The 26,836-nt window shown below is 45.4% G+C and overlaps 1 protein-coding gene and 1 pseudogene across 13 annotated transcripts in view; both read right to left on the reverse strand.

Moving 5' to 3' along the window:
* Positions 1 to 2,502: 2,502 nt before the first annotated feature.
* Positions 2,503 to 26,836, reverse strand: part of RABL2B (RAB, member of RAS oncogene family like 2B) — a 24,680-nt gene continuing 346 nt past the window's right edge. Inside the window, exons 1-10 of one of the 13 annotated variants that reach the window (XM_025858664.2) lie at positions 25,162 to 25,306; positions 24,674 to 24,804; positions 22,597 to 22,685; positions 9,272 to 9,301; positions 8,038 to 8,117; positions 7,250 to 7,329; positions 4,796 to 4,907; positions 4,356 to 4,453; positions 3,933 to 4,016; positions 2,504 to 3,746 (exon numbers count right to left, since the gene is read on the reverse strand). In XM_025858664.2, the coding sequence (XP_025714449.1) occupies positions 3,666 to 3,746; positions 3,933 to 4,016; positions 4,356 to 4,453; positions 4,796 to 4,907; positions 7,250 to 7,329; positions 8,038 to 8,117; positions 9,272 to 9,301; positions 22,597 to 22,679 (648 nt within the window). In that variant the 5' untranslated portion in view covers positions 22,680 to 22,685; positions 24,674 to 24,804; positions 25,162 to 25,306 and the 3' untranslated portion in view covers positions 2,504 to 3,665. Of the gene's footprint in view, positions 3,747 to 3,932; positions 4,017 to 4,355; positions 4,454 to 4,795; positions 4,908 to 7,249; positions 7,330 to 8,037; positions 8,118 to 9,161; positions 9,302 to 22,596; positions 22,686 to 24,673; positions 24,811 to 25,161; positions 25,325 to 26,836 lie in introns of those variants that run through there. The other 12 variants (XM_025858658.2, XM_025858659.2, XM_025858668.2 and 9 more) reach the window with 12 other exon arrangements.
* Positions 4,914 to 7,239, reverse strand: LOC112813628 (large ribosomal subunit protein eL28 pseudogene; annotated as a pseudogene).

The following is a 26,836-nucleotide window of genomic DNA, read 5'->3' on the forward strand; positions in this document are numbered from 1 at the left end:
CATAAGGGCACACATCTAGACCGCAGAATAGAATTGAGAATCCAGGAATAAACTCATACAACTGTGACCAACTGATTTTTGACAAAGGTGGCAAAACCATTCAAAGAGAAAATAGTCTTGGCAACAAATGGTGCCAGGACAACTGGACGTCCACATGCACAGGCATGAAGTTGGACCTCTACCTCATGCCATAGACAAAAAATAACTCAAAATGGATCAATGACCTAAAGAGCTGGAACCATAAAACTCTTAGCAAAGAACATAAAGGTTAAGTCTTCATGACCTTGGATTTGGCAATGGATTCTTAGATATGACAACAAGAACATGAGCAACAAAAGAAAAAAAAAAAGACAAGCCGGGCTTCTTAGAAATTAAAGACTTTTGTGCATCAAAGACATTATCCACAAAGTGTAAAGACAATCTATAGAATGGGAGAAAATAGTTGTAAATCATAAATCTGATGAGGATTTAGATCCAGAATATATAAAGAACTCTTAAAGTTCAACAACAAAAAAGATAACCCAATTTAAAAATAGGCAAAGTACTTGAACAGATACTTTTCCAAAGAAAATTCACAAATGGCTAACAAGCATATGAAGAGAGGCTCAACATCATGTCATTAGGGAAATGCAAATCAAAACCACAATGAGGTACCACTTCACAACCACTAGAATGGCTTAAATTTGTCTTTAAAAATGGAAAACAACATGGGTTAGCAAGGGTGTGGGGAAATCAGAACCCTTGTGCATTGCTTGTGGGACTGTAAATGGTTCCACTTTGGAAAGATTGGCAGTTCCTCCAAAGTTTAAACATGTAATCACCATATGATCCTGTAATTCCACTCCTAGATATATACTGTACCATGGTCTGAATTATGGCCCTCCAGAATTCATATGTTGAAGCCCTAATCCTCAGTGTGACTGTATTCGGAGTCAAAGTATTTAGAGAGGATTCATGTTCAATGAGGTCATAGGGGTGGGGCCTAATCTGTGTGGTCCTTTAAGAAGGGGAAGAGAAAGAGATCTCTCTCTGTTTGAACACAAAGAAGAGGTCATGTGTGCACTCAGTGAAATGGCAGCTGCTGACAAGCCAAGAAAGGGGGCTTCAGAATGAACCCAACCTTGCTGGCTCCCTGATCTTAAGAGTTCCCAGGCTCCAGAACTGTGAGAAATAAATGTCTGTTGTAAGCCACCCATCAGTGGTAATTTGTGATAGCAGCCTGAGCAGAGTAAGGCACCCAAGAGAACGGAGCACTGGTCTAAGTTCTACTTACCTACTGTAAGTCCATGTACAAGCATGTTTGTAGCAGCACCATTCACATAGCTGAAAGGTAGAAACAGCCCAAATATCCATCAAGGAATGGATGGATAAACAAACTGTGGGATATACATACAATGGAATATTATTCAGTCCTAAAAAGGAATGAAGTATTTAATACACAGATGAATCTTGAAAACATTACGCTAAGTAAAAGAAGCCAGACACAAAAGGTCACAGTGTAGGATTCCATTTATGTGAAATATCCAGGATATATAAATCCAGACAGAATGCAGATTAGAATGTGCCAGGGGCTGAAGGGAGAGGGTATGGGGGAGAAACTGCTTGATGAGCAAGGGGTTTTACTTCTGAGTGATGGAAATATTTTAGAACTAGGCAGAGGTGATAGTTGCCCAGCATTGTAATCATACTAAACGGGACTGCGTCGTTTACTTTAAGATGGCTAATTTTATGTTACGTAAGTTTCACCTCAATAAAATATTTAAAAAAAGATCCAGGGGTGGTGTTTCCTGTATGAGTCAGGATGGAATGAACTTTCAGCAGCAGGTGGATTTGAGCATGTGAGGGTGGGTGGCCATGGCTGCTGCTGGCACCCTGCCCGAGCACTCCTCCCCTGGCTGCTTTGAGAGTTGATGGATAAACCTGCCCTTTCCCCCAGAGAACTGCCCTTGCTAATGCGGGAGCCACTTCGCCTTGGAGGCTAGGTGCCATCACCTCCTCCCCCTCCCACACTTGGCTGACTGCCACAAACAGCCCCCCTGATCTCCAAGTGGGACCAACTCCGTGGGCCAGTTTGTGCTCCAGAGCTTCCCAGGGGCAGGGAGACCACACCCTTGCTTAGCTTCTGGCCTCCTGACCCCTCACTAGGGAACCTGATGCAAAATGGTTATGGAAAACTAATACTGACGGTGAATTTTATGGTATTTGAATGATATCTCCATAAAGCCTTTATGTTAAAAAAAAAACACTAGTCACATACACTACCAAAGGGCTTTTTTAAAAGCCCACCTCACCAGGGTAACACATCATTCCTCAAAATCCCAGGTCAAGTAAATCTTTTCAGTTGAAATTGTAAGTATTAGCAATTTAAAGGCAAATACAGCTTGTTCTTGTTTCTTGTTCTTCCGAAATAAATACTCATTCTTTTTAAAACTCTAAATTTCGGGGCATCTGGGTGGCTCAGTTGGGTAAGTGTTTGCCTTTGGCTCAGGTCATGACCTCAGGGGCCTAACCCTAACCCTGCTCAGCAGGGAGACTGCTTCTCCCCCGCCACTTATGCTCTCTCTCTCTCAAAATCTGAAACAAAAACAAAAACAAAAACAAAAAACGCTAAATTCCATTGCAATGGTCTCCATTACAGCAGAGCTGACCGGGCTGCCCTCACATGGCAGATCAAGGCAGCTTCCCTCATTCATCTAGCTGATTATCTCAAGGTATTTTGTGGCTTTTTGCTCAGTAAAATCCAGACCCACAAGCATGCACATACATGAAATGTTTATGTTAATTCAAACTTTACTGTAAATATGAAAACAGTGGAAATGATGATGCACAAGATGATCATACAAACACACCAGTGAACTACAAGTCCTGGAGAGAAGTGGGAAAGGCAGCAGGGCGGCCCCTCTCCCTACCCCACAGGGCAATACCACAACAGTCCTCCAAAAAAGGCAGGAAAGCATCATCGGCTGGAACAGGGGCTTTAAAGGGAAGCTCTTCTTAGAACCCAAATGCACGTGCTTTGCAGAACAGCTAAGGGTGGCAGGACTTGTGACCTGTTTCCCTGGGTTGTAATGGTAAACCTGTCCCGTGACAGGAACAGCTGTCTGCTCAAAACCATTTCTGAAAAAAAGTTGGTTGGGAGACTAAAGAGGAAAAAGAATTGAGGCCCCCCCCGCCCCAAATCTGTACGGGTGGGAATAGGGGCCGTCAGGGATTAGAAATCATTCCCTTGGTGGAAAAGCAATGAATAGGCCCTGAGGTCGGTTCTGGGAGAGAAAACACCCCAATTTCCTTTTATTTGAGAGACACAAAGCATGTTTCCCGAAGGTCTTCCCTGCTTCCACACAACCTGGGGAGGCTGAGGCTACTGATCTCTAATTCTGCTTCAGGGTCTGCTGTGGATCTCTCACACCTGTCCAGGGTGCTTGCTGGTGCAGACCCTGTCCCGGTCCGAGTCCAGGGAAAAGGACAGCTGTGGAAGGGTCAGGAACTGTGGGCCGTGGAAGTAGGGCAGGCCAGTGGAATGGGTGGGCTTGCAGGAGGTAGACAGGGGGATGGCCTGCAAGAATTTTTCAATTCATAGCTGGAGGGTTGCTGAGGGGAGGGTATTCTGAAAGATACCACCCCCCTCCCCAAAGTCCACGAGGAGAGAGGCTTCCTTCTCTGACTCAGGAAGGGGAGGGGCTCTCGATGTTGCCACGCTGCACTCGGTCTGGCACTTCCTCCTCCTTCTGCTCCAAATCAAAGTTCTGTGGACAAGGTTGCAGGTGAGGCCTGGCCTGGGTCTACCCCGCATAGTTCTGATACTTCTAGGGGGCGCATGCACGATGAGCATGCATTGCCTGCAAGGGCCAGCAGGAGCCACTCTACTGGGTTATGTTCTGCATCTCTCTGCAGAGGAGCTTTATCCCCTCCAACATTTCCACCTGACCTACCTCAAGCTCCTGCAAAACCTCATCCATGAAGTCCCGGGAGTTGTGTTTGTAAGACACAGCTAATCGAATCGCATCATTGAAGAGCTGGGGGTAGGTGGAGGTGGCGGGAAAGAAGACATGGCAGTGGGTCCCAGTGCCCTGTCCCCGTCCTATGTCCACACAACATTCCACCCCTATTAAGCAAGGTCACCCCTCAATTCACCTTCTCCCAACCAATATACTTTTTCCCACCAAGCCCAGGCCCATCACCTCCCCTACTGTCAAAACAAACCATGACCCCTTTCTATCACCACTTGCTCTGGATTGCCCACTCATGGCCCCTGCAGCAAGGCCTGTCCTCTCCCTGCAGCCAATCCTTCTCTTTGCGGCTTCCCTGGTCCCTTGACCACTTGGCCTTTCCTAACCTCTGCAGTCCACCATTACCTTCACGACATTGGTACCATCAGCCGCTGAGACAAAGTACAGGGGAAGGGAGAACTTCCTGGCAAAATTGAAGCTCTTTTGGGTCATCTTTATGTCTGCTGTAGAGAGAAGGTAGGACATTGGACTGTCCATCAAGGGAAAGGGAGAGGGTTTTGCAGAGTGGGTCACCAGAGGCCATTCCAGAAAGTGGGACAGGCAGGGGCAATCAGGGGACATGTCCTAGAAAGAGTTCATTTAATAGGGATCTGTGTCTTGGGAAGAGGGAAGACTGGCTCAGTTGGCATCTTTACTGGAAATAGACTGACGGCAAGCAAACAAGGGCTGTACTTTGGGAAGGAGGACAGATCACTGAAGGTTTACTGTCCCAGGAATGGAGGAGGAAATGTGTGGTGGTGGGGCCCCCATGGAGTGTGGACACCCAGATGCAGGGATGGCCCCACCATCAATTTTATTGGCCACCACGATGCATGGGATCTCTGGCCTGAACTCCCGAAGCTCTGTATACCAAGTGCTCAGGTTCTTGTAGGTTACTTTCCTCTGCACATCAAACACCTGCAACGAACAGAGGAAGGAAAATAACTCAGGTGCGTGTCTGCACACCACCCACACCTGACACACACAAGCAGGTGAGAGGCCCTGTGCCTGCCCTTCTCAGGGAAGCCCCCAGAACCTCTGGATCCAAAAGCGGCCTTTAAAATGTTTATTCCTTTTTTGTTACCTTGCCACCTAATCCTGTGAACCTATCTTAACCAAGATGTATCATTGTACTAAGCAACACAGTCTGTTGCAAACTGTAAATTTTTTGGTTTCTTCTTAGTCTATTATTTTTATTGCTTAAACTTTGTCTTGCAATTCCTTTGTGCGGTGCCTGGGTGGCTCAGTCGGCTGAGCGTCTGACTCTCGGTTTGGGGAGTCTGCTTGAGATTCTCTTCCTCTTCCTCTGCCCTTCCCCTCTCCACCGCACACACATGCTCTCTCTTTCAAAAATAAATAAGTCTTTTTTAAAAATTCCTTTGTAATAATTTCAAATGCCTCTAAAATTTCCCTGTAGTTACTATTAATGTGTTTTTAAAAATAAAGATTTTACTTATTTTAGAGAGAGAGAGACAAATAATGCAAGCAGGGGGCAGGGGGGAAGAGAGAAACTCAAGCAGACTCCTTGCTGAGCACAAGCCTGACACGGGGCTCGATCCCGTGACCCTGAGATCAGGACCTGAGCTGAAATCAAGATCAAATGCTCAACGGACTGAGCCACCCGGGTACCCACTATTGGTGTACTTTTAATTTTAAATTTTTGTTTGATCTCTTGTTCATTTTGTATTTTAAACCTCTTAAACCATTTTTATCTATTATTATTATTTGGAGGTGGTTTGACATCTTTATTGCTTTGGAGGTGGGGGGCAGGTGCTCAGGAGCTCTTGATGGGGCGGGCCGGCTTCCTCTTCACCATCACGGGCTTTGGGCTGTGCAGGATGGCACTGACTCTGCAAGTGGCAGCCATGCGCAGATCTGGTTGGTACTTGTTCTTGTAGAACATGTGCCTGGTGCTGCTGAGGGTGGCCCGGGCATTCTTGTTGATGGTGGTCTGCACGTAGGAGGTGGCAGGTTTTTACTGGACGGATCTGTGCTTCACGACCACCACTACACCTCTGTCTTCAGCCACTGGCTCCACGCCCAGAGTCTTGAGGTGAATTGGACCCTTGAAGGGAAGGAGTTGTGAGCCCTCAGTGCTCTGTGTCTGCTTGCTCCTTTTGATCAGGAAGCTGGAGCGGTTCTGCATGACCGCCCACTGCACGTGCGTGCACATGGCAGCAGCCCCTCTCACAACAGTGGCCGGAGTTGGAAAGACTAGCTTTTATTATTATTTTGTAGCTTGTAATTTGATTAACATTTTAAATTTATAGTTTTTACCTATTTTAAAATATTAGCAATAAGCATGAGCACTGCAGACTTGCTCTAAGGGCAGGGGAGGCCAGAAGTCCTGAGATGCTTGGAATTACTGCGGCAGGGATGGGGTCCCTCAAACCCCTGGCGGGAGCGCCTCAAAGGCCAGCCTCTGGGATGGACTCACAGGCCCAAACTGCCCCAGCACAACCGTGGATCGAGGTGGACAACCCTGTAACTTGCTGGAATGGCTGCTCTTCCTTCTGAACCATCCAGCCCTTCATGGGAGCAAATGGACCTCACCCAGTGCCAGGGGATTGCCCTGAATGGCAGTGGGCGAGGGTCAGCAGCTGTTACAGCTGAGGCAACAGGAGGTCCACCTGGGAGGCTCCTCCACAGTACACCGAGGCCCCATTTCAACAAATGACCATGTTGTCTTGAATCCCCAATAAAGACTTCTTATAAAGCACACTTGTAATGAATCCTCTGGAATCCGCTCAACACCAGGCTGCCCCCTGTGATCGCCATCAGTCACCTGTCATCCATGTCTGTCTGGTTTCCTGAGCTACCTCTCCTTGTTTCCAGAGCTGAGGAAGACATGGCAGGGATGAGGAGCATCCCCGTCAGGGTTTCAAAGTGCAGCTCCCTCTGGGACTCTCAGATCCCCATATGGTCACCACAAGACTGTGTTCTAGACAGCACAGAGGAGAGGGGCTGGTTTGGGAGCCTGTCAGAGTGGGTGGCTCCTATCAGGGAAGGACCGCATTTGCCTCTCAGACACCATGCCCGAATCTGAGGCCTTGGATGTGCTCCACCCCCTGGATGGGGATTCCTCATCCAGCCCCACTTGAAGAGAAGCTCACCCGGGCATATTCTCACTCAGAAACCTCCCCAGGCTGCCCTGATCCCCTCTCCCCCAGTACCCAGCCTTGGTGAGGAGGGCTCAGCACTACTGGGTCACCCCTCAAGCTTGCCCAGAGCCTTTGTCCACTGCCCAGCTGGTTTCCTACCATGATGCAAGCGTGGGCCTTGTGGTAGTAGGAGGCGTGCATGCTCTGGAACCGCTCCTGGCCTGCTGTGTCCCAAAAGTCTGCAACATGAACACAATTCTGACTGTGTGATGCGGCTGGAGGGCAGAGAGACCCGGACACCCTGAGCGTCTCTGTGCAGATCTGTGTGTGCAGAAACACAACATGTGGGGAGGACAGGGAGGAACAAGGAGCACGCAGCTTGCATGTGTGCGTCATCAGGACACAACGCACCTGGGTGTGCCATGGGACGTCTGTGTACATGTGCGTGCATGGGAGTGGGTAAGAGGGAAACACATGGCCAGGCCAGGAGGAAGGAGAATGCAGACAGGAAGTCCCAAAAGGGAGAAGATAGGTTTCCCCATTCTCCCGCCCACAAGATGCAGGGCCCTCCAAGGTCGAAACGAGGCTGACTTCCCACGTGTGTTGACCACAGATGGCAGACACTGCCAGGCAGGATGTGTGGCCTAGCCAAGCAGGAGGTAGTGACATCACAGAAAGTCAAAACCTTTTGTGGAAGATAACACTCAGACCACAATTGTTATTGCTTTACACTGACTAAATTAGAATACCAGGTCAGAGAGCTGGAAATGAGGCCCTGTGCGCCTCCTCCCCCCTTCCCTGGGCTCCGGGCTCCCAGGCTCCTTCCTACCACCCCTACTCTCTGCTGGGGGTCTCACTTCCTTCCTGTCTGACTCTCTCTCACGGACTTCTCTCCCCTCCCCTCCCCTCCCCCTAGAGAGTCCATGGCCCGGCCTTGTGCTGCTCACCCACAAGGACAGTCTTGCCGTCCACCGTGGCCATGTGCTTGTACAGGGTCAGGGCGTACGTGGACAGCTGCTGTGGCTGACTGCATTCAGGTTAAGGAACAGAGATGAACAAAAGGAAGGCAGGGAAGGTGCTTGGGGTGGGGGCACTGGTGTGATGAAACTGGCCTTCTCTTTTTCTTTCTGGAGTTCTTCATATTTTAAATGGAATGAATCTTGCAGAGGATCAACCTCAAAGATCACTGGCACAAACTCCATGGAAAGGCGAGAGGCAGGAGAAGCTGGGGTGTGTTCTGGACCTCTAAGTACCAGGGACAACACGGAATGGAATTTTACAGAGAAGCCATCATCAACAGCATCAGGTAGTTGGAAAATGCAACCGTGGGTGTCCCAGTCCCTTTACGGATGGGGCTCTTGCAGGCCAGAGAGGAAACCCAGCCTTAAGCAGCACGTGACCATTCCAGGGAAAAAAGCCTCCAGAAGCCAGACAGCTGACAAGCTGTTTATGAATTGCTTGTGTGTGAAACACTGACAAAAAGCCTGGGGAATGAGACTTCCTGAAGCTGCAAGGTGCAGAGAGCTTTAACCAGCAAGCCGAGGGAAAGGGGTGGGGGGAGGCAGGCGGGCGGGTGTGAAGGAGCACGTGGTATGAGGTGAAGCAAGATATACTCAGACTCCACCTTGTTGGGGGGGAGGGCAAGGCCCACACGGCCCAGAGCAGGGAGTGGTGTCACTCCAGAGTTCTTTTCTGCCATGGTTCTCCGTGGATTCACCTGGGAAGCTTTTTTAAAACCATCCCGGTTGCCAGGGAGTGTCTCACTGCAAACCTAGACAATGTGGACAATCCATGGGAGGAGGGAGTGGGTCCTGTTTTACAAAGTTTGTTCATACCAGAGAACTGTAAAATGTTAGCCCAAGTTTTGAGGTCACAGAGGTTACCAGAGCTAGTAAGAAGGAGGACGTGGAGTTTGAATCCAGGCATATGACTAGGTGCTATTAGCCATTCTACTGTCTTCCTGATAGAAAGCAAATGCAAATATAAGTAAGCTCCAAAATACGCAGCATCGATGATGTGTGCTGCCAGCTGGTAAGAAACAAGCATGAATGAAACCTGTGTGTTCACTCACCTATCCCTCCTCCCTGGACCACTGGAATGAAGGGGTGAACAGTGAGGTTGAGTTGGCATGAGGGGGGAAGGACCACAGGAACACAGAACACCGCAAACCTTGAAGGATACAATCCGTCCATGAGAAACCTCTCCATAAGTCTGTAAGGACAGTGTGCAAGGTGGTCAGGTACATCCTCTAACCTCCCCTCCTCCTTGCCACACGGCATCACCCCTGTCCAGGCTGATAACCTAGGGCCACCTGTGGCTCCCCTCCTCCATTCACTCCACAGCCACAGAGTTTCCTTTTAGGACAATGCCCAGGAACTGCCCACCTACCCTCTTCCTGACTCCCCTTAAGTTCCTGGCACCCCTGAGCTCTAACACTGATCCAGCCCCCACAGCCACTTTGCCTGAGGGCAGGGACTCCACCTTACTCCTTTTCGGGCACCATAACAGCTGGTCACTAATATTAGTTGAAGAAATAAAGACCTGTTTTTGGAGCTCTGCCGTATATCTACACTGGAGAAGTCTGTGTGAACCATAAACTCAATAAATCTGTAAGTGAGTTTCTTTAACCCACTAACCGTGTCCCTGCTCCTGAGTTATCTAGTTAGTGGCATTACCCCATTCTCCAAGCCTGGAACCTGGAATCAGCATTACTAGCCCCTCATAACAAAACAGCCTATGTTACTACACCTGTATACAGCAGTCCATGGGAGGCTCCCAGACCCACTGTTTCTGCCTCCACATGGTGCTGACGAACACAATCACCCCTGCTTCTTCACGGAAAACTGAAGCCAGGAAGGTTGTGCCTTTCACCCAAAAACCATTTCCCTAATATTCTGCCGGTCCTTCAGGGCTTTGCTCAAATGTCACCTGAGCAATGAGACTTTCCCTGATGATCTTATTTGTAACAGGCAAGTTCTGCCTCACCTTGTACTCTATCTCTACCTGAGGGCAATCACAACAGAAATATTCAGTATTTTACTTATTGACAGTCTATTCCTCTCAACTAGAATGGGATGCCCATGAAAGCAGTTTATGGAATTTTAGTTTATTGCTGCCTAGGACAAAAAACATTTGGCCTATAACCACCATGCAAACACCACAGGAAAAACTGTAGCCTTAGTGGGGAGCTTAGACTTCTACCTCAACAACATTACCAAGCTGCACTGGGGTCAAAGGAGGCCAAACAGGGAGCTGAAACTTTCTACCCTACCAGATGGCAGTGAGACCCCTGCCCCACTGCATGGTGCCAGTGGAGGCCACAAGTGCTGCCTCTCTCCCTTCTGCTGGAGCAATGCCACAGGAAGCCAGCTAAAACAGAAGGGTTAAGTAAGATCCAGAGTCTCATAACAGGATAGTCAGAATGTCCAAGTGTCAACCAAAAATCATTTATTGTATTAAGAATCAGGAAGATCTCAAAATGAATGAAAAAAGACAACCAATAGAAGTTTTTAAAGCAGCTGTCGTAAGTGAGCAAGTAGGGAGTGCCTGAGTGGCACAGTCGGGCCGATTCTTGGTTCTGGCTCTGGTTGTGATCTCAGGGTCCTGACATCAAGCCCTGCACTGGGCTCTGTGCTTAGCACTCAGCACAGAGTCGGCTTGGAGTTTCTCTCTTCCTCTCTCTCTGCCCCACCCCGTGTACACATGCTCTCTAATAAATAAATACATAAATCTTTTAAAAAAATAAAGAAATGAATAACTACAATGTGCTTGAAATAAATGAAAATACAGAAAATTTCAATAATGGGCCAATTCCTAAGACCACAAATAAGCAAAACTAACCTAATATGAAACAGATCATTGAATAGCCCTAGCACCATAAATCTTTAAGCCCAGATGGCTTCAGGGTAGAATTCTACCAAACAGTATAAGAATTAATACCAATTTTGTACACCTCTTCCGGAGAAGAGAAGAAGAGGGAATTCATTTCATGAAGTCAGTTTATCCTGACACCAAAACCTATCAAAGACAGGACAGAAAAAGGGAAATAGCACCACAGACCACTATCCTCCATGAGTGTAGACACACAGCATTTACAGACCAATTCCTCCATGAGTGTAGATACAGATCATTTACAACCAATATCCTCCATGAGTGTAGACACACAGCATTTACAGACCAATATCCTCCATGAGTGTAGACACACAGCATTTACAGACCAATATCCTCCATGAGTGTAGACACACAGCATTACAGACCAATATCCTCCATGAGTGTAGACACACAGCACTTACAACATATTAGCAAACAGAACTTGGCAGCATATAAGAGAAGTTGTACACCATGACCAAGTATGATTTACTTTAGGGGTGCAAGGCTAGTTCAATATTTGAAAATCAATCAGTGTAGTCTACCATATTACCTGGCTAAAGAAGAAAAAATCGCAGGATCATGTCAATCAATGGAGAAAATACATCTGAAAAATATAACACCCATTCACGATAAAACCAACCAACCAACCAACCAACCAACAGGGAATAGAGGGGAACTAGTATGCCGAAAAGTACCAAATACTGGTGAAAAATATTAAAGAAGATCTGAATAAATGGAGAGACATACCATGTTTATGGACTGGAAAACTCAGTATAAAAATGATGTCGATTCTCCTAAAAGTTATATAGAGGTGTAATGCAATGCCTACTAAAATTCCAGCAAGATGTTTTACAGGTATTGTCAAGATTATGAAAAATTTATGTAGACAGGCAAAGGAATTAGAAAAGCCAAAACAAACTTGAAAAAAAGTGGGAGGAATCATTCTACCCAATTTTAAGACTTACTATGGCTCCCTTAGTCAAGACTGTGTGGTGCTCGCAGAAGGACAGACACATAGACGAATGGAAGAAAAGAAAGAATCTGGAAACAGCCTCACAGAAGTAGGGCCAACCGATTTTTAACAAAGGTGCAAAAGCAATTCAATGGAGGAATGACAGACTTTTCAACAAATGATGCCAACGGAATATCTTTAAGGAAGAAAATAACGCTTTACTCTACACCCTCACACCCTAAACAAAAGTTAGTTCAAAACCGATCACAGACTTAAGTATAAAATGTAAAAATGTAAAACTTTTAGAAGAAAACGTAGGAAAAAGATGCTTTGGAGCCAGGGCTTGGCGAAGACCAGAGTCCATGATTTTGGTAACACCAAAAGCATGATCTGTAAAAGAAACAAGTGGCAAACTGGACTTCATGGAAAGTAAAACCTTCTGCTTTATGAGAAAGCCTGTTATGACAGTGGGAAGACAAGCTCTAGATGGGAAGAACATGTCTGCAAATAGCACATCGAACAAAGACCAGTTCCTGGGAAAGTAAAGAATTACCAAAACTCTATAGTTAAAAAAAGCTCATTTAGAAAATGCACAAAAGACACGAAGAGACATTTAACCAAAGAGGAATGTACACATGGCAAATAAGCCCAGGAGAAGGTGTTCCACACCACCAAGCACCAGGGAAATAGAAATTGAGACCATGATGAGCTATCATTACACGCCTGTCACAACGGCTAGGATAAAACATAGCAACAACACTAAATGTTGGCAAGGGTGTAGGAAAACCACGTCTTTCATACATTGCTGGTGGGAAAACAGACATTCTAGAAAAAATCTGAGTCTCTTAAATGGAACATATACTCACTGTATGATTAAGCCATGAAATGAAAACTCATGTCCATACAAAAATCTACACACGTGTTCACAGCAGTTTCATGTATAATAGCCAAGACCCAGAATCAACCAAAATGTCACTTAACAGGTGACTGGAACAGTCTAGAAAACCATACCATGGCCGTCTACACCATGGAATAATACTCAGCAACAAAAAGGAACAAGGTATTGATAGTGCAACAACCTGGATGGGTCTTTTTTTTTTTTTTTTGGGTTTTATGGAATGGATGGGTCTTAAAGGTTATTACTCTGTGGAGTTTTGTATAATTCCATTTATTCAATGTTGCCAAGATGATATGATTATAGGGGCGCCTGGGTGGCTCAGTTGTTAAGCGTCTGCCTTCGGCTCAGGTCATGATCCCAGGGTCCTGGGGTCGAGCCCCGCATCGGGCTCCGCTTCGGGCTCCCTGCTCGACGGAGAGCCTGCTTCTCCCTCTCCCACTCCCCCTGCTTGTGTTCCCTCTCTCGCTGTGTCTCTCTCTGTCAAATACATAAATCTTTAAAAAAAAAATGACATGATTATAGAGATGCAGAACAGATTGGTGGTTACAGGGGTCAGTGGTGGTGGGAAGTGAGGTGGGGTGGGTGTGACTAGAAGCAGGTAGCATGACCAAGGTTTTGTATCTTGATTCCAACGATGGTTACAGAAACCTGCACATGTGATAAAATGACACAGAATTATACGTGCACTAAGCCAATGCCAATGTCCTGATTTTGATGTTCTACAGTTACCTAAGATATTATCACTGGGGCAGCTCGTGAAGGGTGCACAAGCCTTCTCTGTACTCTTTTTGCAACATCCTGTGAATCTCTATTATTTCAAAATGAAAAGTTAAGAAAAAAAAAAGCAAAGAAAAACCACACAGACAGGGAGAAGATATATGCAATGCCGACAACTGACAAGAATTAATACACAGAAAATATAAATGGCTCTGAGAAGAGAACACACAACCTGTGTACTTAGAATATGAACAGATGAATGGATAACAAATATATAAAAAGATGCTTAATGTTTTAATGTAACGATTTAATCATTTTATTACAAATTAAAACAGAATGAAGTAGCATTCACAGCCCTATAGACTGGCAAAATTCAGAAAGTCACATGACACCAAACGTTGGGGATTTTATGGAGCAACAGAAACTCTTATATCGTCCTGGCAGGAGTGCACATGTAACATAACTATTTTGGAGAGCAATATGGGTATCTTAAAGTTTGAGCTAACCCTAAAAGTAGTCAATTTCCCCGCAGGCCTAAGTGTGTACCCAAGATGGTAGGCACAAAAATATTCACTGCGGTATCGTGTTTAATATCATAAAAATGATAACATCATAAATGTTCTTCAAAAGAATAGACAAGTAATTTTAGTATAAACTAGTTAAATTTACTGAGCGCTTACCACGTGCCAGACACTATGCTAGGTGCCATGACATAACACTGAACTAAACAGATGAAGATCCCTATCTTCATGGAGCTTACACTGTAGCAGATGAAGACAGACACTAAATAAGCCCTTAAAATATATGCAGCCACACGTGTGGTCATGGCATTTAGAACAAAGGCATCACTATGATTCAATGGGGTCGAGAACTGTTTCATCAATTAATGGTGTCCAAGCAATTGAATACGCTTGGGAAAAAAATGAACCTTGAGGCCGTTAACCAAATGGTGGAGTAGGAAGTTCTAGGGGGTCAACCCCCAACTGATATAGCCAGTAAACCAGAAAAATTGATCAGAATCAACTGTTTCCACACTCTGGAACCTGAATGGACACACAGCAAGCAGGAGAGCACTACGTGAAAGCGGAGAGCTGGTCGCAGGTGGAAGAGTGACACAGGCCAAGCAGCTGCCACCACCCATCCCTCAGGCCTGCTGCACTGACCTCATGACCTGGGCTCGAGAACCAGGCTAGGGCCAGGGGTGGCGGTAGAAAGACTGCCCTCAAAAAGTCCAGGTTGCATATTTTACACATTTAGGTCTCAGCTCTCTCAGGCTTCAGGGTACCCTTGCTGGCATCTGTCAGAGATTTCAAGAGCTAGGAACCCCTTTGCTTTTCCTTCCTTTTTTGGAGCCAGAAACTTAAGGAAATCTTTGTCAGGTCACTGTGGTCTGACCACAGATAACAGAACAGAAACATCAGCGACCACACCCAACAAGGGATACACACTTCGCAAAAATAGTTTGGAAAAGTTACAAACAGGTGACTCTAGCCCCAAACAAGCAGAAATCAGCAATCCCTGCGGAGTGGGAGAATCTGATTTCTAAAGTTACCACGTTAAGGTACTCAGAATGCCTAATTCTCATTAAAAAAAAAAAAAGGCCAAAGCAAACAAAGAAATGAGAAGATATGGCCCATTCTCGTGGAACAAAGAATTGGACAGAAACAATCCCAGAAGAAATACAGACATTGGAATTATCTTAAATGTGCTCACAGAGCTAAAGGAATTTATGGACAAAGAATTAAAGGAAATCAGGAAATGATATATGAACAAAATGAGAATATTAATAAAAAGACGGAAATTATGAAAAGGAACCCACAAAACCTCTGGAGCTGAAAAGCACATTAATTAAAAAAAACAAAACAAAACCCTCACTAGAGGGTTCCAACAACATACTTGAGCAGGCAGAAGAAAGGATCAACAGACTTGAGATAAGGCAACTGAAATTATCCAGTTGGAGAGGGGAAAAAAAAAGAATGAAAATGAACAGGGCCGGGGCGCCTGGGTGGCTCAGTCATTAAGCATCTGCCTTTGGCTCAGGTCATGATCCCAGGGTCCTGGGATTGAGCCCCGCATCAGACTCCCTCCTCTGTGGGAAGCCTGTTTCTCCCTCTCCCATTCCCCTGCTTGTGTTCCCTCCTTTGCTGTGTCTCTGTCAACTAAAGAAATAAAATCTTAAAAAAAAAAAAAAAGAAAAACTTAAAAAAAAAAAGAAAAAGAACAGGGCCTAAGGAACGTGTGAGACAACATAAAGCATACTGCCATATGCATCATAAAGAAAAGAGAGAGATGAGAAAAAATAATGCCTAAAAACTTCCCAAACCTGGGGTATCTGGATGGCTCAGTCGATTGGGCATCCAACTCTTGATTTCAGCTCAGGTCATGATCTCAGGGTTATGAGATCGAGCCCTGCATCAGTCTCTGTGCTTAGCACAGAGTCTGCTGTCCCTCTCCCTCCCCCTCTGCCCCTTTCCCTGTCTACACGCACACACATGCTTGCACAGGCTCTCTCTCTCAAATAAATGTTTAAAAACAAAACAAAACCAAAAAACCCCAAAAAATTTCCCAAACTTGATGCAAGACGTGAGTACACACACCTAGCAAGCTTAATAAACTCCAAGCAGGATAAACCCAGAGGTCCACACTGAGATAGATTACAGGCAAACTGGTGAAACCTAAAGATAAAATCCTTGATAAGACAAACAGCCACTTTCTCAGCAAACACCACTAAAGTCAGAAGGCAGTGGGATGACATATTTTAAAAGCTGTCAACCGGGATTTCTACATCTAGCAAACGATCCTTCAAGAATGAAGTTAAGATATTCCCAGATAAACAGCTGACAAGCCTAACCCTAACCCTAACCAGTGGACCTGCCCTATAAGAAATGCTAAAGTGAGTCTCTTTTAGAATAAAATGAAAGGACACTAGATGGTGATGTGAAGCTGTATGAAGAAATAAAGATTTTCAGTAAAGGTAGCTACATAGGTAAACATAAAAGCCAGTATTCTTGTACTTTTGGTTTGTAACTCCCCTTTTTCCTATATGATTTAAAAGGCAAATACATAAAACAATAATTATAAATCTATGTTAACGAGCACTTAATGTATAAAGATGCAGTCTGCGCCGAGACAACACAAAGTGTGGGATGGAGATATCTAGGAGCAGAGTGTTTGTGTGCTGTTATGACAAATTGGCATTATTCAAATGGTTGTTATAAGTTTAAGATGTTAATTGTTATCTCAAAGGTAACCACTAAGAAACAATTAAAGAATTATACAAAAAAGGAAGAAGAGAATCAAAATAGCACACTTCAAAAAAATAAAAAAACAAATAGGCAGTAGTGAAATACTTGAGGAAAAAAAGACACAGAAAACAAATAGATAAATGGCAGAAATAAGTCCTTCTTTACTGATAATTTAAGTATCGTTGTTTCAAATGTCAATGGATCCCGTTAGCAGTGAGAGACTGGCAGAATACATTAAAATACATGATCCATCACAAAAAGACTGAAAATAAGAGGAAGGTAATCCATGCAAACAGTATCCAAAAAGAAGCTGGGGCAGCTCTAGTACAGTCAGACAGAACATACCTTCAGTCACAAGTTATGAGAGAAAGAAGGATACTACACATTGATAAAAGTTCCAACCTAGCAAGAATATATAAACGTTATATATATACACGTACCTGAAGCAGAGTCCCAAAAGAAAGGAAGGAAACACTGACACAAGCCAAGGGGGCTGTAGTTGGCTGAGATTTCCAATCGCACTGTCAGTGATGGGCAGAACGACTTGAGATAGACCAGCAAGGGAACCAAGGGCTTGTACAGCACTGCAGTCAGTCCGACCTAACAGATGTACAGAGAACGGACTTGTACAGCACTGCAGCCAGTCCGACCTAACAGATGTACAGAGAACGGACTTGTACAGCACTGCAGCCAGTCCGACCTAACAGATGTACAGAGGACGGACTTGTACAGCACTGCAGCCAGTCCGACCTAACAGATGTACAGAGGACGGACTTGTACAGCACTGCAGCCAGTCCGACCTAACAGGTGTACAGAGGACACCGTCCCTGACAGCAGCAGAGTGCACATTCTTCTCAAGGGCACATAGGTGAGAGCATAAAGTCAATAAAATTAAAAAGACTGAGATCAAAGTATCTTTTCCAAGAAGATGGAAGGACACCAGAAATGCCCAACAGAAGGAAAACCAGAAAATTCACAACTGTGTGGAAATTAAACAACACAGTATCAAGCAACCAATGGGTGGCTCAGTCATTAAGCGTCTGCCTTCAACTCAGGTCATGTTCCCAGGGTCCTGGGATTGAGTCCCGCATCGGGTTCTCTGCTCGCACTGGGCTCCCTGCTCAGCGGGAAGCCTGCTTCTCCTCTCCTACTCCCCTTCTTTGACCAATGGGTCAAAAAAGAAATCACAAGGACAATTAGAAAATGCCTTGAGATGAATGGAAATGAAAACACAGCTAACCAAAACTTAAGGATGAAACCAAAGATGTGCCGAGAGCAAATATTATAGCTATAAGCACATACCTTAAAAATGAAGAAAGATCTCAAATCAGTAGCAGGTACTTAAGGTACTAGACAGAAAAGCGCAAACTAAATATGAGCTTGTGAGAGGGAGGTAGTAATGAAGATTTTAGTGGAGATAAATAAGAGGCTAGAAAGACAAGGGAGAACACCAATGGAAAAAAATTAGCTCTCTGAAAAGATCAACAAATCAACAAACCTCTAGCTAGGCCAAGGGAAGAGAGAGAAGACACAAATGATCAAAATCAGAACTGAAATTGGACACTAACATCAATTTTGCAGAAACAAAAAGCATTATAAGAGAATACCATGAACAACTGTATACCAACAAACTGGATAATCTAGATGAAATACACACATTTCTATAAATATGCAAACTACCAAACAGATTTAAGAAGTAGAAGAAAATGTGAATAGACCAATACCAAGTAAGGAGTAATCAAAAACCTCCCATAAAGAGGGTGCCTGGGTGGCTCAGTTGGTTAAGCGACTGCCTTCGGCTCGGGTCATGGTCCTGGAGTCCCAGGATCGAGTCCCAGGATCGAGTCCCAGGATCGAGTCCCGCATCAGGCTCCCTGCTCAGTGGGGAGTCTGCTTCTCCCTCTGACCCTCTTCCCTTTCGTGCTCTCTCTCTCTCTCTCTCTCAAAAAAAAAAAAAAAAAAACCCCACACCAAAAAACCCCACAAAAAACAAACAAACAAAGAAACCTCCCATAAAGAAAAGCCCAGGACTGGGTAGCTTCACTGGAGAGCTCTACCAAGCATTTAATGAACTAACACCAATACTTCTCAAACTTGTCCAAAAAACTGAAGGAGGGGACATTTCCTAATTCTTTCTATGAAGCCAACATTACCTTGATTCCAAAGGCAGACAATGCCGTACAAGAAAACTCTATCTCCAAATACAGATGTCAAAATCTTCAACACAATAATAGCAAACCAAAATCATATTAAAAGGGCTATACACCAAGGGAGATTTCTCTTGGGATTTAAGGGTGGTTCAATTTAAGAAAATTAATCACTCATATCATATTGATAGACAGAAAACCCTATATATTTATCTCAATAAATGCACAAAAAGCATTTAACAAAACCGACACCATCCCATGACAAAAACACTCAATGAATTAGCAATAGAAGGTAATTTCCTCAACGGGATAAAGGCCATATATGAAAAAACACAATTAACCTCATACTCAATTGTAAAAGAATGAAAGCCTGCTCCTCAGGTATCTGACAAGCATGACAATCTTGCTGACAACGAGTCTGGACATTCAGGTAAGAACCTGACCTTAGGATGCCCGCTCCAAGTTCCCACTTTGCTTTTCCCTGGCACCTTTTAAAATCACCACTTAGGGGGCATGCCTGGCTGGCTCAATCAGCAGACCATGTGACTCTTAATCTCAGGGTTGTGAGTTCAAGTCCCACGCTGGGCACGGAGCCTACTTAAAAGAAATATGTAAATTAAAAATAAATAAATAAATAACCACTTCAATTTGAGCCAGTAAACAGTTAGTGACCCCTACCCCAAGCACCCTGTACTGCTCACTTGTGACCCAGGATGGAGGGCTGCTCGTCCCCTGACTCGTTTCACTCCCACTTCTGGGATTTGTTAAGTAATAAATCTTGGGACTTTACTTCCTTTGTGGGGTATATTGAGAGTGCACCTTCAGTCAAAATAACCCCAGGGTTTTCACTTCTCCCAAGTGGGCACTCAGATGCTGAGGGAAACTACCTGCTGACTCTGTGTGGGTGGCTTATGTCCCTCATCCATCAAGGACCTGAATATTCTTAATTCAATACACTAGCTACAAGAAGCTCTCAACACAAGCACCTAGGCAAGAAAAGCAAATAAAAGGCATCCAAATTGCAAAGATGGAAGTAAAATTATTTCTCTTCAAAGATAACATAATTTTATACATAGAAAACTCTAAAGAATCCACAAAAAAAGTAATAGAGCTAATAAATTCAGTGGAGTTGCAAGATATAAAATCCACACACAAAAATAAATTTTATTTCTATACACTGGCAATGAGCAATATGAAAAGGAAATTTAACCAAGAAGACATAGCACTTGTACACTGCTGAAAGAAATTAAACAAGACCTAAATAAACGGAAAGACATCAGTGTTCGTGGATTTGAAGGCTTACTGTTTCAAGGTAGATAACTTTACCCAAAGCAATTAACAGATTCAATGCAATCTGTATCCAAATCCCAATGACATTTTTGCAAAAAAAAAAAAAAAAAAAAAAAGAACACATCCCAAAATTCATATGGAATTTCAAGGGATCCCAAGTAGCCAAAACAATCCTGTGAAAGAACAACGAAACTGAGGAACTCACATTTCCCTGAGGTCAAAACTTCATCAAAGCTACAATGATCAAAACAGTATGCTACTGGGCATAAATATGGACATAGAGACCAACTGAATATATAGCTCGGAAAGAAGCGCTCACATGTATGGTCGATTGATTTCTGAGAAGGGTGCCAAAGACCATTCAATGGGAAAAGAAGAGGCGTTTAAATGGTGCTGGGAAAACTGGATATTCCCCTGCCAAAGAATGAAGGTGGGCCCTTTCCCTCACACCATATATAAAAGTTAACTCAAAATGAATCAAAGACCTAAACTTAAGAGCTGAAAGTATAAAATTTTAGAAGAAAATATAGGATCAAATCTTCATAATTCTCCCTTAAGAACAGACACATAGACCAATGGAACAGAATAGAGAGCCCAGAAATAAGCCTACACATATATGGTCAAGTATTTGACCATGGAGCCAAGAATACACAATAGAGAAAGGATGGTCTCTTCAATAAAAGGTGCTAAGAAAAATAGAAATCCAAACACAAAAGAATGAAACTGTATCTCTATCTTACACCATTCACCTAAAATTAACTCAAAATGAGTTAAAGACTTCTTTCAAACTGCGAAATGATCACCAAAATAAGCCTAGTTAACGTCCATCACCACACATACCTACAGAATTTTTTTTTTGTGATGAGAACTTCCAGATTACTCTCTTAATAAGCTTTCAGATGTGCAGTACAGTGCTATTAACTATAGTCACCAGGTCACACATTACATCCCTATGACTTGTTTATTTTAAACTGGAAGTTTGTACCTTTTGGCCCCCTTCACCCCCACCCCTACCCACCACCTCTGGCAGCCACCAATCTGTTTTATCTATGAACTTGCATCTTCTATTTTTCTGTATTTATTTTTTAAGATTCCACATACATGTAAGATCATGTAGTATTTGTCTTTCTCTGACTTACTTCACTTAGAATAATGCCCTCAAGATCCATCCATGTTGTCGCAAATGGCAAGATTCCCTTCTTTTTAAATGGTTGAGTGATATTCCATGGCACAGAGAAATGGGAGGTGTTGGTCAAAGGGTACACTTGTAGTTATAAGGTGGGTAAGTTCTGAGGATCTAGTGTACAGCATGGTGACTACAACTAACAATACTGCATCATATACTTGAAAGCTGCTAAGAGAGTAAATCTTCAGCGTTTTTACCACACACCAAAAAAAGATAGCTATGTGAAGTGATGGATGTGTTAACAAACCTTATCGTGGCAATCATTTTGCAATACATGTTTGTTAAATCATCACGTTGTACACCATGACAATCTTAAATACCAAGTACATCTCAAAAATTTAATTTTTTAACAATTTATTAAAATTAAGTGTTTCTGTTCATCAAAATACACCAGTAATAGAGTGAAAAGGCAGAGATTAGAAGAAGGTTCAGAATGTCCGAAGATATTCCTACAAGTCAATAATAAAAAGACAAACAATCCAATAAAAAGGGGCAACTGGCTTAAACAGGCATTTCACAAAGGAGGATTTCCAATGACCAATAAGCATCAGTAAGCACCAATAAGTGAAAAGGGCCTCTTCATAATTAGTCATCATTCTAGAAAGTCTTAAATATAATCTCTATGAATCATCAACCTTGATAAATGTGCTGTCAAAATGTTTCCTTACTACTTTTTTCCCTGCTTGATCTATTGGTGATTGAGAGGAACACCTATTCTGAGCCTGGTCAGTCATCCAGTTAGAACCTTATTCAGACTTGGTCACTCCTCGGCTCAAACCATCCCATGTTTTTGCGTTTCTTTCAGTTCCAAGCCTCCTGAGATCCCAAGGCCCGCTTCCATTTGCTCTCTCCTCACCCACTGCCTTCCCGCTGCTCCCTCTGCTCCAGCCACTGGCCAGTCCCTCTAGCTGAAATGCTCCTCCCCACGCATGGCTTGTTCCCTTGCCTTCTTCAAACCTTCGCTCAAATGTCACCTTCGCAAACAGGCCTGCCCTGACCACTCTCTATTAGACTACAACTGCACTTTCCCCCACATATTAAGGGCCAATCCTTATCTGTCTATAAATTGAATACATTCTAGCCATGATTTTATATTTCTAAGATTTAAACCGTAGCTTCCCTTGTAGAAGGATGGTAGATTCTGTTTATAATTGACAAGAAACAACATCCACATTATAAAGAAAATACACCACTTTCTTACACGGAAGTAGGAAAATCTCCCAGTGAAATTACTGCCGCCAGAGGTCCAGAGGGCTGTGCTTCGATACTGCCTTGAGAGACCATGTGCTCCTGAAGTGGAGGAGGAAGGCAGAGCTCAAGAGACTTGTCTCATCAGAGCTGGCCGTGGAAGAGTGATGGTCCCTACCCTCCTGTCCCAGAAGCATGTCCCTCTCTGGAGGCCCCGTCCCCAGGCATCCAGCCCATCTCCTCCTGGCCCTTGGGGTTAGTAAGGCACGGGACAGGGGTCAGGCTGTGTATGTCCCGCTCCCTAACCTCCCCTGTCAGCTCCAGCCTGTGCTTACACCACGTGACCCTAAGAGGGTGTGCATCTTTGCCCTCTGTGAACAACGGTGGACAGCGATCACTGAGAGAATGACACCCTAAAAGCCATCACCCAAAAAAGGCAATGCATCTGGAGCTAACCATTCTGTTTTTGAACAAAGATTTGTCTTTATTCATTTTCTTCATCAGGTCAAACTAGTGGCAGATGGGAAGATAAAACTAAGACCCACTGAAGACCTACCATGTGTCAGATCTTGGGCTAGTCACTCGGAAAACATTGTGAAGTAAGCCTTGTTATCCTTCCACCACTCCCCCCGCCCCCCCCCCAAAAGGGAGGCCAGGAGCTTAAGTGATTGAGTCAAGGGGGCAAACCATATCTGGAGCTAACCTCTCAACGAGTGGATAAGGAAAGGCCATGTTTTGTTATTAAGCAGAGGGAGCATCAGGGTCCAAAGAAATCTTTAAGGAAGGCAAGGCCCGAGGGGCACCTGGGTGGATCAGTCGGTAAGTATCTGCCTTCGGTTCAGGTCACGATCCCAGGGTCCTGGGATCAAGCCCTGCATCAGGCTCCCTGCTCAGCGGGGAGCCTGCTTCTCCCTCTGCCTCTCCCCCTGTTTGTGCTTTCTCTCTCTCAAATACATAAAATCTTTAAAAAAAAAAACCTATACACACAAAAGAAAGGCAAGGCCCAAAATAGCCTGAACCACCCCCCCCCACAAGGGGAAGATGGTTTCTTGAGCTGCAGAAAGAGAAGCTACAGAGGGAGTATGGGTTCCTCTCATTGCTGACCAGGGGTACAGAAAACGTGAAGAAAATGTATGGAGGACTGGCAGGGTCTCCAAATGACATGGTTATAAGTGGACACACAGAGAGGGGCTTTTACTGATCACCTGGAGCAGGGTCTGACCCTGTTAGTACTCAGCACTTGTAAAGTGAAATGTCTATTAAAGTGGACCCAGGCTGGACAATCAGATCATGAGCTGGCCAGGTCAGAGGTCGTTACGGGAGAACATTTTGCAGTAGCATCCAACTCAGGAAGGGGGTACGTGCAGGAGTGAAGGCGGTGAGAGAGCTATGTCATTAGAACCCACCCTTAACAGAGGCTTGGGGGGCCAAAAACAAAGACACAAGGAGGAAATGGAATCAAGAGGCATGAACCTGCTGCATGACAAAGAACAGCACCACAGAGAAAGCCTGCTGCTTCTGCCCCGCAGCCCTGCTTGTCTTCCAGATGCTGTGGCCATAGAGGCCAATGCTGTGGTATTTGAAATCCTGCTAGCCTCCCGGATTCTCACTTTTTGTTGTGGTCCTCAGTGAGGCTTGTAAGAAACCAGCACTGGACTTTGGGTTGGGCAGTGCTCAGGAAGCAGGCAGGCCACCTCGGGCCTCACTCCAAGCCCCCACCTAGTCTTTACCCTCCTGCCACTCCTGCTCCCCGTTTGCTGGGAAACACTGCACTTGGCTGGGAAATAGGGGGTGTTCTTTACTGGGCAATCTCCCCAAACTGCAACTGTTGAGGATGGTCAAAGCAACCGTAAAACACTAAACTAGATCTGCAGTGTGTGCATATGGGGTGGGGCAGAGAGAATGTGAATTTAGAAAGATGGCCTAAAAACCAGCAAAGCCCCTGGAATGAATGGTGAAGCTTGGAGACCAGGTAGATCTGGAGCACCTAGGAGACAGGACTCAAGCAGATGTGTGGTCTACACTCCTGCTGTGAAGGCAGACAAGGACATGTGGGATCTGCCAGCACTGCAGAGTCCCCTTCAACTCACCAGGTGGGGAGTCCCAAACTGCACAGGGGCAGTGGAGTCAGTTAAGAGTCAGCCAATCTCCAGGCCGACCACAGTCAGTCCTCATTTCCTTCCACTCTGCTTCATCTTGGGGAGCTCCTCCAAGAAGGCACCTGTACCTCCAATCAATCTGTCATCGGTCTCCATTCCCACTCGCAGACTCTCGGCCCACATAGAACATGCAGGATCCCTCAGCTCTTACCGCCTCACCCTGGACTGCTTCAGTAGTCTCCAGGGTGAGCCGTCCCATATCTGCGGCCAAGACTCCTGGAGAAAGCTCTATTTACTCAGTCCTTATGACTTGCTCCCCCTTCCCCAACACACACAGCTGCTGTGATCCCCCTTGTTTCCCCTACACACCTGGGCTCCAGCCAAGACTACACCCTTATCACCCCTATAGAAGCCATGCTCTTCTGTGCCACCCCGACCTGCTCTGGGCCTAGTCTTTCTTCTGTCATCTCCCAACATACTTGGACTTGCCCACAGCGCTGTCCCCTAGGCAGATGATCTTCACGTTGTCATCAGCATCGTATTTCTCTTGGTTGAGCTCACAGGGTTTGGGTTTGTCGCTGGCCATTGGCTCCTGGCCGTTCAGCCCGGGGTAGGTGTGTGCGTGTGGGGTCTTGTCACTGTCTGGGAAGATCAAGAAGAGGCTATTGTTAAAGAGATGAGAAGTTTCCTCAACCAAATCTACTTTTTCCCCTTCCTGGACAGGAGAGAGAAGTTGATGAGATAAAGGCCCAAGGACACACTTCCAGCCCTCTCTATTCAGTACCAACCTGGCCGCCACTTGCTGAACTGTGGGGTTGGAAACTTGTCCCCACCCAAATCTTCTTTGGGTGGTTTACTCTATGTCATCTCCTTACGGCAGCTTTGTTCAGGGCCACACCTCCCACTCCCACCTGGAAAGACTATTTGACAAGTTGTATATAGGCAAGCTTTCTCACCAATAAAACAAGACAAAAAAAACCAAAACAAAACAATCAATGTGAGACAGTGTTCTGTAGGCCCAAACTCTTATCGCTGAATGACAGCCCACACAGCCAAAGACATCTAATGTGCATTCCTGATCACCTGCCTCATGCCTCCACCTTCCCCTTCACTTTTCACCCTGCTGCAATCAGTAGCTGCCTCTTTCTCTCTCAATGTGGACATTCTCCAGACCCTCTTCTCTAGGGTTATTTCAATCTCTAGTAGTTTCAAGTAGCTCCTAAATAGTGATGACGCCAAATCTGCACCTCCACCAACATTGCTTCCCTTGGCAGCAGACTCAGGCCATGGCCTACCAGATTTGGACTAGTAGGTTCTGCCACACAGGGACAAATAACATATGAAAAACGAATACTTAATTCTTGCCCACCCCAAACATCAGTTGGTGCCCACACCTAGGTGTGACATCATCTCTAGCTGTTTCTTTTCTCCCCACTGCCAAATACAACTTTTCAAACTGTACTAAGAACGCACAACAGCACCAATTCTGAGCCAAGGGGGCACACAGAAATGATGCCTTCAGGCTCGATTCCCCATGAGCAGACCTTGTGCTGGGCTCAGAGGAAAGGAGACACAATGTTGGCAGAGTCTCCTGTGGCAAGAGCTAGGACGGGTGTGCACCCCGTCGGGGTGGAAAATGCCCACAGGACCCAGAGTTCCCTGACGGTACCGCTGCTCAGGTAGGGGCTGAGCCTTGTTCACCCAGGTACCCTCATCTCATGACCCGTGTACGGCGAGTGGTAGGTGGTTGGTGAGCATAGCGAGGGGCTGCCCCTTCCATCTCCCCCTGGAGCAGAGGGACCTGTTCCAAAGCCAAACCCAGACCTAAACTCCAGGCTCGAAGACCGTCAACAGCTGGCGCTCCGCCATCCACTTCGCCAGGTCTCTTTCATTCAACCAACATCTTTTGGGCACCCAACACATCTGGGAACCAACCTTCCCTGTCAGGCTGCACTGCCCTCGCCCCCACACCGCGGAATGAACCCAACGATCCGTGCTTCTCCCGCCCGGGGCCCAAGGACGGTGGATCCCAAGGCTGGGCCTGCCACCTGAGGGAAACGAGGTACGACCCCGGACTCCCCCGGTGGGCCCGCCGGTGGCCAGCCACGTCCCAGTCGGCGCCCGTCCCCCGCCCCACCCCGCCCCGGTCCCCGT

The sequence above is a fragment of the Callorhinus ursinus genome, unplaced genomic scaffold (genome assembly GCF_003265705.2).
Source record: "Callorhinus ursinus isolate GAN/ISIS: 27379988/994484 unplaced genomic scaffold, GSC_fseal_2.0 scaffold140, whole genome shotgun sequence".
In the NCBI taxonomy this organism is placed as follows: Eukaryota; Metazoa; Chordata; class Mammalia; order Carnivora; family Otariidae; genus Callorhinus; species Callorhinus ursinus.